This window comes from Loxodonta africana, chromosome 19 (assembly GCF_030014295.1).
Source record: "Loxodonta africana isolate mLoxAfr1 chromosome 19, mLoxAfr1.hap2, whole genome shotgun sequence".
NCBI lineage: Eukaryota > Metazoa > Chordata > Mammalia > Proboscidea > Elephantidae > Loxodonta > Loxodonta africana.
In genome coordinates this window covers 21,398,624-21,411,802 of record NC_087360.1, presented here as the reverse complement: position 1 = coordinate 21,411,802, position 13,179 = coordinate 21,398,624, and the positions used below count along the sequence as shown (strand labels likewise).

At 58.7% G+C, this 13,179-nt stretch overlaps 1 protein-coding gene and 1 long non-coding RNA gene across 4 annotated transcripts; one reads left to right on the top strand and one right to left on the bottom strand.

Annotated features, from left to right (window-relative positions):
• The first annotated feature begins 182 nt into the window (after nt 1-182).
• Nucleotides 183-501, top strand: LOC135228234 (uncharacterized). The gene is made up of 2 exons (XR_010318597.1): nt 183-289; nt 389-501. It is a non-coding gene; the product is annotated as an uncharacterized LOC135228234 (long non-coding RNA).
• A 509-nt stretch (nt 502-1,010) lies between these two features.
• Nucleotides 1,011-12,483, bottom strand: AIFM3 (apoptosis inducing factor mitochondria associated 3). Of its 3 annotated transcripts, XM_064272369.1 has the most exons (20): nt 12,453-12,483; nt 7,906-8,119; nt 7,640-7,749; nt 7,313-7,422; nt 7,174-7,218; nt 6,875-6,971; nt 6,684-6,796; nt 6,321-6,407; nt 5,768-5,859; nt 5,559-5,689; nt 5,360-5,475; nt 5,190-5,261; nt 5,044-5,107; nt 4,548-4,624; nt 4,351-4,468; nt 2,634-2,732; nt 2,228-2,303; nt 1,735-1,839; nt 1,349-1,369; nt 1,080-1,119 (listed from the first exon to the last, which is right to left on the bottom strand). In XM_064272369.1, exons 1-20 carry the CDS (start codon nt 12,481-12,483, stop codon nt 1,080-1,082), a joined length of 1,818 nt encoding a protein of 605 aa, XP_064128439.1. The 3 variants fall into 3 exon arrangements, with proteins under 3 accessions (XP_064128437.1, XP_064128438.1, XP_064128439.1); XM_064272367.1 differs by lacking the exon at nt 1,349-1,369 and having other exon boundaries at nt 1,011-1,119; nt 7,906-8,125; nt 12,441-12,483; XM_064272368.1 differs by lacking the exon at nt 1,349-1,369 and having other exon boundaries at nt 1,011-1,119.
• Between the last annotated feature and the right edge of the window lie 696 nt (nt 12,484-13,179).

Genomic DNA, 13,179 nt, shown 5'->3' with positions numbered 1-13,179 from the left:
CGGGAAGCATTCCCGGCCGAGTACTGGCACCTGGTTACCCCCTGCAACAAACGCGGCGTCCTTCCCCCAGCCCTTTCCAGAGTGCCCTTCCCTGGCGCTTGCTGGTCCCATGGCTCTCGGGGACCCTCCGCGGCGGGACTCCTGTTCCCGGCATGCCCTGTCTGCGCGTGGCTCCAGCTCGGATTGTCCGCCTCTCCCAGGATCCCTGGGTGGAGTGTTCCGTGCTCGCAGCGGCCTTGGCGGGCGGCCCGGCTGTCCTTTTCCTGCTCGCACCCTCAGCCCTGACCCCGTAGGTCTACTCTCAGCGTTCTTGTTGGCTGGGAGGCAGTGTGGCACAGCGAAAAGGGCAGGGCCTCTGGATTCTCATTCCTATTTTTCTACTTAACAGCAGAGCCTTCGCTTCTTCGTCCGCGCAATGAGGATTCGAAAAGCTTGAGCAGCTGCGAGGATAATGGGGTCTGTCTCAGGACCGGCTTTTACAGCCCTAAGTGGGCAAACACATCCTAAATGCCTCTCATTTCTGTAGAAGCATTTTCTGTCTCAAGTCTTTTGCATGTGTTGTCCCTTCTACCTGGAGTGCCCTTCAAAATCCCGATCCAAAGCACTCCTTGGAGAAGCCTTCCCTGACCCCAGGGGAGAATCAGTTGCTGCTTCCTCTCGGCGCCCACAAGCTGAACTTCCTTGGTGTGGCACTGAGCATTCTGTGGTTGTGCTTGTCTCCCCCCAGTAAGCGTTTGCCCAATCATGCTGGGAATTACACAGATCTGCAAATGTGTGTGTTTTAATTTTAAGATCATGTCTAAGATGTTGCAGGGTTCTGTAGGGGACCAGTTCCAAAGCGGGAGAAGAAGCAGGGCCTATCCTGCCTCGAATGCTAGCCATCTGTGGCAGCCAAAGTATGCTCTTCTTGAAGCTGAGGCCTCTCCGGAGGGGAGACAAGCAGCTGAAGGTGAGCACTAGGAGGGCTCAGGTTCTGCCCTGGGGGATCTTGGAAAACTGGAAGTTGGCACCTGGCCCCGGGAACTTGGCCTCTGACCCTGGTGCCCCAGCCTGCCTGCCCGAGTGTGCCGCATGTGAGCTCAGGATCCTTTCCCCGTGAGCCAGGACATGTCGCCAGTTCTGCAAGAATAAGAGAAGGAGAGGTCAGAACAGAAGAGAGCAAGGTCCCCCCACTCTGGGCACTACAAGCAGCTGGCCCATGAGGGCAACATGGGGCCTGCTCCATGTCAGGCCTTGGTGCCAGAGGGATGTGTACATGGGCAGAGAGGGGTACACCAGTGGAGGCTCTGGGCTGCAGTGAAAAAAATGCAAAACAGTCAACAAGAAGGACAGAGAAGAACAAATGTACTTGCTGTGCAGCACAAACAGCCTTTTCGAGGGCAAGAGGAAGAGACAGAAAGCCAGGTAGAGAGCATGTCATTCAGTGGTCCTCCAGTGCTTCCAGCTGTGGCCTCCCCTTCTCCCACCTTGTGGCCCCAGCCCCCGGCCCCACAGTGGCCCCAGGCTTTCCTCAGTCCCTGGCGGCTCTCTGGAAGCAGTGACTGTCCAAGAAGTCACCCTTGACCGCCCCCCCCCAGGCCCCCTTTCCTGTATGTCTCCCTTGGTCACATATACCAGCCCACTCCCAAATTGCAGCCCATACCCTACAAGGCCCTGGAACTGGGTGTGGGGGGGGCGTGCCTCAAGCCCCCTCCACTCTCACCCCCGTCCCCAGGCCTCACTCCCCACACTCACTCTACTTCCCGCTTCCGGATGGTTCGGCCTGAGGCCAGCACCTCAGCCACCTTGGACACGATGGGGTCGTAGTTCATGCTGGCCACAGCGGTCACCTCGTCGCCTCTGCAGGGAGAGGACGGCCGAACCTGAGGAAGACCTCGCGGTGGCCCCCTCCTCAGAAGACCCTGACACAGGGATGTCCTGGGACAGGGAGGAGTCTTGCCCATCTCACTGGGTGGACAGCAGCAGTGTCCTAAGCACCTAGCCCTCCCTGCCGCTTAGGACTGGAGTCCTGTCCCAGTGTGTGACTTTCCTCAACTGTAAAAGCAAGTGTCAACACCCACCTCAAAAAGCTGTCCTTAAGATGAAATGTGCGGTCTCATTTCTCCTCCCTACTCCTCACCTGTCTCCGCCGCGTCTCCTGCCTCGCATCCCTCCCTCTGCCACTCGGTCCCCCTCCCAGGCCGAGTTCCCACTGCCTCGCGCTCCCCCCCAGCCCCGTTGCTCTCACTTGGTGTAAAAAGCCACAAACTTCAGCTCCTCCAGGTCCCCCTGAATGATGACATCGTCGAATCCTTCTCCGTAACCTGTGGGCCGGGCAGGCAGGCGGCGCCCCATGTGAGCCGCGCAGAAGGGTGGGGCTTCGCGGGTTCCACGCCCTGGACCCTCTAACTGCTCCTTGGAGCCTCCACGACCTCGCGCTCCACGACTTCGCTCCCCACGTTCTTAGGTAACGCCTAGCCCCGACCCCAGGGAGTTCCTAGCTGTTTATTTCTAGTGTGGTCACGACCCCGCCCCTAACCCCAAGCCCCGCCCCTACACCCCGCGGACACTTCAGTTGGCCCCGTCCCCGCACCGTCCGAACTGCACCCCAGCGCCGCCCCTGCACGCTCAGCCCCTCTCCCGCCCGCGGGTACCCGCGTAGCGCAGGCTCTTGCCGAACATAGCAGTCCAGAGGTAGGGCACCGTGCTGATCTCCGCCTCCTGGGCAAGCATGTTCTGGGCCGCCACACGCCCTGCAGGACCCAGCGCCGTGTAAGCCCCGACCTTCATCACCATCCCACACCGCCTGCCCTGGGGGCCCGACATGTGGGGCTACTCCTCCTCACCTTCCCCCCATCCCCGTGGTCAAGAGGCCATCTTTGCTCAGCCACTGCCACCCCCTCTCGTAGCCAATTGGTGAAGAAGGGACACCTGGCGCAAGGCTAGCCAACTAGATTCTTCTGGGGAATTTGAAATGAGGTGCCCTGGGCCTGGAAAGTCTGCTTCCCGGGACTTCGGGACCATTTGGGCAGGCCTGAGGTGGGAGGTGTGACGTGCCCAGGGAAGCACAGGTGATAACCACACACGGGGCCCCTGAGAAAAAAACTGTGGTGGCATCCCGGTTCCCTGTGAGGCCCAGGCGGACCCCTGCAGCTGGATGTTAGGGAAAGTTCTCTGGTCCATCCCAGTAAAATCCTTGTTATACTTGACTGAAGAGAACCATTTGGCTCTTTACAACCTAGCAGCACCTTTCAACTTTGGACTTGGGTAGAAACTGGTACCAGCAGCGCTGCAGCGGACCCTCAGATAAAGTGAAGGCAGAGGGAAGGGAAACTGAGTGCAGGTGGAGTCTCTTGCCCAGACTAGGGGTCTGGTGGTCCTCTTTATGAAGCAGGGAGGCAGCTAACTTACTGGATTCTGCAGTCTAGGGGCCCATACCAGGTGTGCAGAGTAGGTGAGGCTTGGAGGGTGTTATGGATTGAACTGTGTCCCCCCAAAATATGCGCTGGATTCCTGGCCTTTTATCCCAGTAGATACAACTGATTTGGAAATAGGGTTTCTTTGTTATGTTAATAAGCCCTATCAGGGTAGGGTGTGTCCCAAACCTAAACATTTCTGAGTTACAAAAAAAGTAGATTAAACACAGAAGCCATCCCAAAAGGGAGAAGATAGATGCCACATGAAGATTGTCCAGGAACCGAGGACCCCCAGGGCTAGAGAAGGTGAGACAAGGATCTTCCCCTACAGCCAACAGAGAGCCTTCCCCTAAAGCCAGTATCCTGAATTTGGACTTCTAGCCTCCTGAACTGTGAGAAAATACATTTTTGTTCTCGGAAGTCACCCACTTGTGTTATTTCTGTTCCAGCAGCACTAGGAGACTCAGGTGCGGGCATAGTGCCCACCAAGTGTGAGGGGGAGGCTATTCCTCAGAGAGTGCCACCGGCCCCCACTGAGCTGAGCCCAGGCCTCCAGGCGCAGAGGACCACCTCCCAAGGGCTTGACAATGCAAATGAGCTCACAGCTAGTCGTGGCCCAAGGGAGGCAGAGGCCCTGCAAGCACAGGGTGGACAGTCCTGGGGTGACTGCACAATTGGTCAGAGGAATTCTGCAGGACATGTGTCCCTGAGGAAGGGCTGATGGAAGTCAAGCTAGAGTAAGGGGGCTGTGTCGGGCTCAATGGGGCATCCAGAAGGCACTGACTCTGGGGTCAGCCTGAAGGAAGGTCCCTGGGGATGGGCCATAGGGCCGGTACAGTCACCTGGATGAGGCTGGCAGACAGCTCATAACAGAGCCTTCGATGACTAACAGTGGCCAGGACCCGAGGCCAGCCACTGAGGGGTGGGCCTGGGGGAAGCTGAGACCCTGCCATACCCTGGGCATGTGCCATCTGCCAGTGTGGGATGTTCACTTTGCGGTTGTTCCTCCAGGCCAGGGGGAAGGTGACAGCGTCACCGGCTGCGAACACACCTGGGACGCTGGTCTGCATCATCTGTGGGGAGAGGCCAGGCTCCATGTAGGGTGGGATCCAGCCTGGATATCCCACCCCTCTTGTCAGAGCCCAACCCCACCTTGTTGACAGGGATGAAGCCTCGGGAGTCCAGACAGATGCCGCTCTGCCTCAGGAAGCCTGTGGCGGGCACTGCGCCTGGTAGGACAGAGGCTGCCTCGTCCATGCTGCAGTCCCACCCTCTTGCACTCCATAAAGCCCTCCAGGTGGGGTTCGGCACACCATGACCCCCAACCCCTGAGGTGCCACTTCCCAGCTTTGCCCCTCCCCCAGCCCCCTGAACTGCCACCTCAACTGGACCAGGGACCAGCTAGAGGCTGCTCTGCCTTTAGCCACCCGCACAGGGCAGGGCATGGAGTGTTACTGGGCAGCAGTCACTGGGAGCGTCCTCCAAGCCAGGCCTGGGAGGCATGTTTTCCAACAGCTCTGCCAAGTGGGCACGATTAGAGTCCCCATTTACAGATGTGGAAACCCAGGCTCTGGGAGGGGAGGGGATGAGCCCAGGGTCACTCGGAGGGTGTGTGGGTGGCTCTTTTCCCTGCCGCCCACCCACTCACCGATGCCCACCACGCAGACATCCGCCCGCACAACCTTGCTGCTCTTCAGCACGACCTCCTTCAGCTGTGGGGAGGGGGATAAGGAGGTGGGCCCAGCTCAAGGGCACAGAGGAGGAGGACAGAAGATCGGCGGGGGGGGCGCCCACCTTTCCCTCCTGAGCCCGCAGCTCCGACACCTCAGTCTGCATGTAGAATTTCACCCGATTGTTCTCGAACATCTGTCGAGGCAGGTGAGTGGGTGGGCCATGAGTCAGGGCCTTGCTGGGGGCTGGTCAGGGCACCCAGGGTGCCAGGGGCTGGACTTGGGGGGACTCACCTTCATGAGGGCCCGACCAACACGTTCCCCCAGGAACTTCCTGAAGGGGGTCTCTTCCAGCTCCACCACGGACACGGAGTGGGCCTTCTCAGTCAGGTAGGCGGCCACTTCCATCCCTGGAGACATGGGCCAGGGAGGCAGGCTGACACCCTGCCCCTCCCCTGGTAGCCTGGCCACCCCCTACCCCCTGGCTACTCACCCAGGAAGCCAGCTCCCACGATGACAGCGTTGCGGCCCCGGGCCAGCCTTACCACACGGTTGGCATCCTCGGGTGTCCGGATGGTGAACACGTTCTCAACCTCTTTGCCTTTGCAGCTCAGGGTCTTAGGGCTGAAACACTGGCAATGTTGGGGAGGGGCTCCTCGCAGAGTGAGACCAGCCTGGCCAGCACCCTGCCCAGGGTCCCACCTGCTCCCTGGTGCCAGCAGCAGCTTGCTGTATTCCAGCTTAAAGCCATCCTTGAACACCACCTTCTTGTTTCTCACATCCACGGTGACCACCTGCAACCCCGCCAGGTAGGGCGTGGGCCTGGGCAAAGACCTGGCCTTGCCGCCCACTCCATCCAGCGATACACCAAGAGCCCAGCCAGACCCTCTGAGCAGCCCCCACTAGCTTCTTCTCCTACTTCCTGGGTTGCCCTTGCTCCCTCCTCTGCCTGCTATCCCTCCTCATTCTTTAAGCTTCGGTGTCACCTTCCCCTCAAAGCCCTAGACATACTCCCAAGCCCCTCCAGGCTCCCATCCCAGGCCTGAGCAGATCAGCTATTTCCCCACAAACAGGGGCTCTGTGAGTGCCCTGCTAAAAAGGTGGCCCAGTGCTACTCCCTGGGGCTGGAGCACCGAGACCACGCCCAGGCCTAGACAGTAGGGCCAGGAGGCCTGGCCATCCTCCACACCTCCAGGGGCCCATGCAGCCCACACCCTTCCCCTGGGCCTCAGTTTCCCCACCCTTGGCCTCGAACCTGAGCCTCGGTGAGCACCTCAATGCCATAGGCGCGGAAGAACTCTTTGGGTCTCAGGGCCAGCTGCTCAGGCTGTGCATCCAGGGACTACAGGAGACAGCCAGTTTGAAACGGGGCCAGGCGGCCACTGCTCCATTTTATAGCAGAGGACACGGGGCCTGGGGAGCCTGGGACTGGGCCATGGGTCACACAGAGGCAGCAGATAGGATTCAACAAACCCCAAGTCCTTCTAGGGCACCATGATGGGCGTGGGCAGCTGGCCAGACCCCCAAGGGGGAGACAAGCAAGGCTCCAAGTGGGCCTGACTGGGACAGAGGGATGGGAGTCTGCCCCTGCCTGGCCCCCAGCTGCTCTGCTTCACACCTTGCTGAGCTTGGGCCGGTCGTAAGGGAGGTGCCGGTCCAGCGTGCACAGGACAATCCGGTCCGAAAAGCCCTCCTGCCGCAGCGTCTCAGCACATACCAGGCCAGCAGCACCTGAGGGGAGGGGCTGTGGGCCAGGGACCACCCCTCGCCCCCCCACACCCACGTGGTCCTCATGACCCTACTACCAACCTGCGCCCACAATGAGCACGTTGGTGCTGCCACTGTGGCCCACACTGGGGGAGATACACTTGGCCATCACCTTGGTCCTTCGCTGCAGCTGCAGGGCCTGAGGATGGCCATGAGGGAAGCAGCTAGGAGCTGGACCATCGCCATTCTTCTAGGTCCTTCCACTGCAGCCCAGCCGGATCGCCACCACGCAGCCCCTCACCCTGCTCTACACCACAGGGCCTTTGCACACACTGTTCCCTGGGCCAAGGTGACTTCCCTTGCCTCTCCCTTCTGCTTCAGCCCCGAGCTGCTGCCCTTACCTGCTTGCTAGCCCGGACGTACACCTTCTCCTTCTCAATCTTCACCTGCAAGGACTGTGTTGCTCAGAACCAAGCTTTAGAGCTCTCCGGCCGTGATCCTGCACCCCAGGCCCCCACCTCATCACATCCCCAGCCCCACCTGGAACTTGTGCAGACTGTCCAGCCCTGGGAAGTCCTCCAGGTCCCCAGTACTGATGTTGAAGCAGGCGCCATGCCAAGGGCAGCGCACCCGGCCACGGGACAGAACGCCTGGGAGGGATGGTACTGGGCTGGGGCAAGGACCCCATGTGCCAGCATTCACTGGCCCCTCCCCACAGCCCAGGAGACCCTGCTAATGGATGAAGACCCTGGGGGGCAGCTGGCTGGGACCTGCTGGAGTTGGGGTATGACCAGGTTAGAGGCAGTGTCCCTTCAGGGTGGTCCTGCCCCACCTTCCACACGCACCTGATACAGGCAGCTGGCTCACCTTTCACCAAGGGTGCCCCATAGTGCGGACACTTGTGGCCCAGGGCGTGGAACTCGCCGTTGTCCTTCACCAGCAGCACCTTCCCCCAGCCCAGCTCCACCTCCCGCATCCTGGGGAGGGCCGTACTCAGAGGTCAGGCTGGACGCCAGGCACCTGCCAGGCAGCAGCTGGGGTGGGAGCCGGCCCCCAGGCCCCACCCTTGGCCTGGACCTCACCCTCCCCAGGTCTGTGCCCTCTGACCCCCCGCCGGCAGGCCCAGCACCCACTGTCCATTCTCAAGGTCCTTGATGTGGCAGACAGCAGCCTCCACGTAGTCCTGGGCGCCAGGGTAGGGGTGGGGGGCAGGCAGGCGTTCCTCAGCATGGAAGTGGCGGGCTGTGCCATTGCCCTGGTAAGTCCGGGGGCTGCCCTTCGCACTGGCCGATAGCTCCTCCTTGCCCCGCTCCTTCTCGGGTAGCACCACCTCGATCTTGAGCTCCACTGTGGCAGGGGCAGTGCTGTGAGCAGGGCGGGCAGGCCTCCTCCTCTCCTGCAGGTCAAGTCTCACCCCACTAGCCTGGGAGGGAAAGGGGCCTGCTCCTCTGGGCACAACTCCTATCCTGATCCCTGACCTCTCTGGAAAGCCATCTGCATCCCGCAGAAATAGCCTTAGAACAGACGAGAAGCAGCAGAGGGAGCAGGATACACTGGGGCTTCTGGAGTGATTTTCTGCATGTTTTCTTTTCCATGAACAGAATTAGTGGGGAGACACAAAGTGATGCTCCTGCAGTCCCTGGGTGGTACAGACTGTTAATGTACTTGGCTGCTAAGCAAAAGGTTGGAGGTTCAAGTTCACCCAGAGGTGCCTCGGAAGAAAGCCCTGGCAATCTACTTCTGAAAAATCAGCCACTGAAAACCCTACGGAGCACAGTTCTACAGTACTCTGACCCACGTGGGTGCACCAGCAGTCGGAGTGGACTCCACAGCTACTGGTTTTTCCGACCCTGTAATTCCCATCTTTCTAAAAATCTACATGGAGGAAAGAACCCTCATACCGTGACTCCAAAGGGCACAGTCCCTGACGGGCAACAACAACTTTGTAATCCCTGGAGGCTTAAGGACTTGTTTAGGGGATGACTAAGGTACAAACAGGAGGGTCCCGAACTGGGTGCAGCTCAGTTCACAACTGAGAAATCGGGTGGTGGGAAATCGAGGATTTATGTCCTATTCTTGCAACTTTCCCTGAGGTTTGCAGTCTTTTCAAAATTAAAAAAAAAGTGTACACAACATAATTTCAACTTCTTAAAATAGCTATTCTCACCACTTTGAGAATCATTCATTTGCTACTTACCCAACACTGGGTTTCTGGTGTTTTTGTGTGCAGTGGTCTGGGGCCCTTAAAGGTACTCACAAGTGTGTGTGTATGTGTGCAAGACAGTGTGTCCGTGTCTACGTATTGTGTGTGTCTAAGTAATACGTGTGTGTCTATGTATATGTATGTGTGTGTCTATGTCTGTATGTCTCTGTGCGCGTCTGTTATGTATCTGTGTGTGTGTGTCTATATGTGTACGTGTCTGTGTGTGGATAGTGTAGAGGGGGTATAAGGCTCCCAACAGCCTCCCCATAAAAGACCCCTCCCTGGCGTCCCCATGAGATCTACTCCGGGAGGAATTAGCTGGAGCCTGGCATTTTCTTCTTTCTACTTGTCTGCATTTTCCAAATTCCCTACAACGTGCCTAGGGTATTTTTCTAATTAGAAGGGAACAATAAACAGAATTTTTAGCAGCGATAATCTGGCCTCCCGGGTTGCTGCTGCAAGGAGGAGGACGGGTGAAGGAAGCTGAGCCCCTGGCACAGCATGGGCCGAGGCAGGGAGCAGGAGGCCCCTCTCCCAGAGCACCCGAGCCCACAGGTCACCCCTGCTTTACCTCTCATCCCCCACCTCAGCCTGACACCCCAGAAACAGAGAACCCAGAGTGTGGCTGCTGAGTCACCCCCAGCCTCATTCTTCCCACCCATCCATTGACACACAGCTCAGGTGGGGGCTCTTTGAGCTGCCCAGCCCCTGCAGGGCCCTCACCTCCTGCTTTGGTAACCCCCCACCCTGGCCTAGCCCAGAAGCCTAGGGGATCAAGCCTCCACCCCCTTATTCTCACCCCAGCCCCCAGCTCAGGCCCAGACACCACAGGGGCCAGGGGTGAAGCTCTGCTCTGGGAACCCACCCAGGTAGAGTGGACACATGTGCACACACCCACGCCCACTGTTGTGTTGGTGCCAGGGGTGGGGGGGGAGTGAAGGGGAGTGGGACTATGGGTGGGCTTTTCCCGCTGCACTTTATATAATGGCCTTAGAATGTTTGCAGAAGAAATAGAAGAAAAATACTTTGAACTCAGCTGACCCCAGCTATGTGAACTGTGGAGAAGGAGCTCACGGGAACAGCCTGGCAGGGGCCCAGATAACAGCCAAGCCAGGCTGTTTTCATCCTCCACCTTCCAGAAGACTCCAGGATACTCACGGATGCAGTCTAATGTGGTGCCATTAAGTCAGGAGCAATGGAGTAAAGGCAATGGGGAGTTGAGGTGGGGGTGTCCTCTGCTCACCCTCCAGAACCAGATCAATCCAGCTGCATAATTCCCAGCTGCCCCATGACCTCAGGGGCCCCCCATCTCAGCCCCTCTGAGCCTCAGATGCCTCTGTTATAAAACAGAGAGAACAGCGGCTACCTCCGTGGTGACAGTGAATGCTGGAGAAGATAATATAATGTGAACCCAGGGTAAAAGCTCAATAGATAGAGTTGGCCAGTAGTGTTTTATCAGCATTACTTCTGAGCTTCCTGGTAGCTATGGAGAGGAGGGCAAGCCTTCAGATAGCCCTTGCAGCCTAATAGGAGTCCCCAGCTGGTACAAACATTTAATGCGCTGGCTGCCAAACGAAAGGTTTGCAGTTCAAGTTCACCCAGAACCACCTTGGAAGAAAGTCCTAGAGAACTACTTCTGAAAAATCAGCCACTGAAAACTCTATGGAGCATGGTTTTACCCTGACACACATGGGGTTGCCATGAGTCGGAGCTGACTCAACGGCAGCTGGTGGTTTTTTTCCAGAAGAATAAAAGGCAGATGGATGTTCAGATGCCAAAAGAGCCTCCCTCTTAGCTCTGAGCTCAGCAAGGGACTGGCCCGGGGGTGTCGCTATCAGCAGCATGCAGCCACTGGAGCCCAGGAAGCATGTAGTGATGTGTACCGAACAGGGCAGAAAGCGAAGAACTTGCACACAGACCTTCTGCTTGCTGCGGTCTCCCAACACCCCCTGCGCCCAGCCCCCAGCCTCTTCTCATTCCGGCCAAACCCTCATTCCCTGAATACTCTGTCTCACACCTGGAAGCTCCAGAGCCTGCCCAGCCTGGGTACCTCCAGCAAGAGCTCCTGCCGGCCTGCCCTCAGCCCATACAGGAGTCCTGCCAGAGAAGAGGTAAGAGTAGGCTTTCTCAAGTGTTTCCTGTGTGCCAGGTGCCTTGCCAGGCACAACACCCTGCATAGATGGGCACAATCACCAGCTCCATTGCACACTGGAGGAAATGGAGGCCCAGAGAGGTGAAATCAGCTGCCCAAGGCCACACACCAGGAAGGAGATGCACCAGCGTTCTTAGCACTGCCTACAGGGTGGTAAGAGTGGTCAGCTCTCATATTGGGAGTCCTGGGGTCCCCAGGCAGGCCAGCCCATGAGACACTGCAGGTGGCACCTGCCCTGGACCTGGCAGCCCATCAGTCCTGCAGGCAACTGCCCAGGGCCAGCTGGCCTCCTCCTGCCTATGTCTCAGGGGGAAGGTTGGAGTCAGAACAGTGGATGGGTATGGGCCCCAGTCACACATAGAGGCAAGAGGGCAGCAGGACTGGGGCCCAGCTGAGCTGTCCACAGCGCAGGAATTGGGTAGGGTGGGCAGGCACAGGTGGGTCCCTCTGCCTAGCCGAGCCTCCATAGCTTCCCTCCTCCTCCCCTGCCCTGCTAGGTTCTTCCTCAGACCCAAGAAAAGGAGAAAAGGCTCACAGGTTCAAGGTAATGGAGCCTGATGGGTTATCAGGTAAGGGGAGCTGGGTGGGGTAGCCTGGGTGGGGGCCCTGAAGGGTTCTGGGGAGGACTCTCCAGGCCTCAGTGTCCTCATTTGTGATATGGCTATACCCCCTGCCTCTCTGGATGTCATGAGGAGAGAAATGGGGCCCACAGGCAGAGTCTAACAGATATGGATCTCCAGTGGAGAGTGAACACTGGCCTCCCCAGCACCCCAGACGTCCCCACCCCTGGCTGGAGCAGACTGGGGCAGGCAGGGGCTGATTTTCTGTACAAATGGGGAAGTCCACCCAGAGAGGCCAAGGTGGAGGCTTAAGGTCACACAGGAGGTCAGAAGAGTTGAACTTGGAGAGTTCAGGACAGTCAGGCCCATTTTATAGAGAGGGAAACGAGGGCTCGGAGAGGTAATTTGAGTGCCCTGGATCACCGAGATGCTGAGGGGGGTCCCAGAGCCCCCTTCTCCAGGCCTGGGGGACACAGCCTCCTCCCTCACCCTGCAACAGGAATGAACTCTCCCCTCTCCTTTCCAAGAAGCTTACAGCGGCTACTCCCTCCTCCAGCACCCAAAGCCCCAAATAAGAGGAGGACTCACTTGAGGGGAGCCAGGAGAACAGCTCCAGGCCCCCCGACCCCCTCCTGCCTGCAGCGTATTAGCATTCTGAGCTGCTCCCGCCTGGCTTGACCTACTTCAAGTCCTGTGGCTGCTGAGTGCAGGGGGAGGGGGAGGGGGAGCCAGAAGGAGGCAGAAGGGAGGGAAGGACATAGGCACCTGGCTTGGGCTTGGAGAAGCAGCCACCCATGGCTGTGGCCTGGGGAGGGAGGGTGGGCCGGCGCACAGGTGGTGGGCTGTCAGGCCTTTCGAGCCTTCAAGATGCCAGGGCTGCCATCCCAGCTGGAGCTGCCAGACCTGCGGGGAAGGGGGAGGGGGACAGGAATCAGGACCAGAGCTTTGATGGGGGTGCAGAGAGAGACACAGACTGTGGGGGCTCTGGCAGCAGCCTGCCTGGTAGCCAGAATGGCTGTGTGTAGGGGAGACAGGTCCCAGAAGAACCCTGGCCCTCTGGGCTCAGCACCTCCATTCTCCCAGTTGCATGCCTCTGCCTTGCACACACACACGCACACGCACACACATGCACGCATGCACACATACACGCATACACACACCCAGCCTCTGCCCCTTTACGGTGGCTGTGCCGGCTCCTAGGAGAGCCCTTGGCCTGTCTAGCGCATGATCTCTGGTCCAGGAGATCCTCCCTGACTTCTGCCGCCCCCTCCTTGACTTCTCTCTGAATCCTAAAGCCTAGGAGCTCTGGGACCCTCCACTTCCCCAGGAGGCCACCATGCCTAGGGCCAATCCTAGGTCACCCTGGGCATGTCAGCACCCTCCTGGTCAGTTTCGCCTTCCTACAATGGGGTTGGGGGGGACACGAGGTTCGGATCTCCCTAGTGCCACTTCCCATCCCTGCAGGCTGGCAGTCCCTGGATACCCACCTTCT

What these genes read in the sequence shown, in the direction of transcription:
- AIFM3 (XM_064272369.1), bottom strand. Translation starts at nt 12,483, where the DNA reads ATGGGTGGCTGCTTCTCCAAGCCCAAGCCAG. An exon ending in AAGGACCTTGAGAATGGACA is followed by an intron (nt 7,750 to 7,905) that starts GTGGGTGCTGGG and finishes GGCCCTCCCCAG; the next exon opens with GATGCGGGAGGTGGAGCTGG. An exon ending in CGTGGGAGCTGGCTTCCTGG is followed by an intron (nt 5,476 to 5,558) that starts GTGAGTAGCCAG and finishes CCATGTCTCCAG; the next exon opens with GGATGGAAGTGGCCGCCTAC.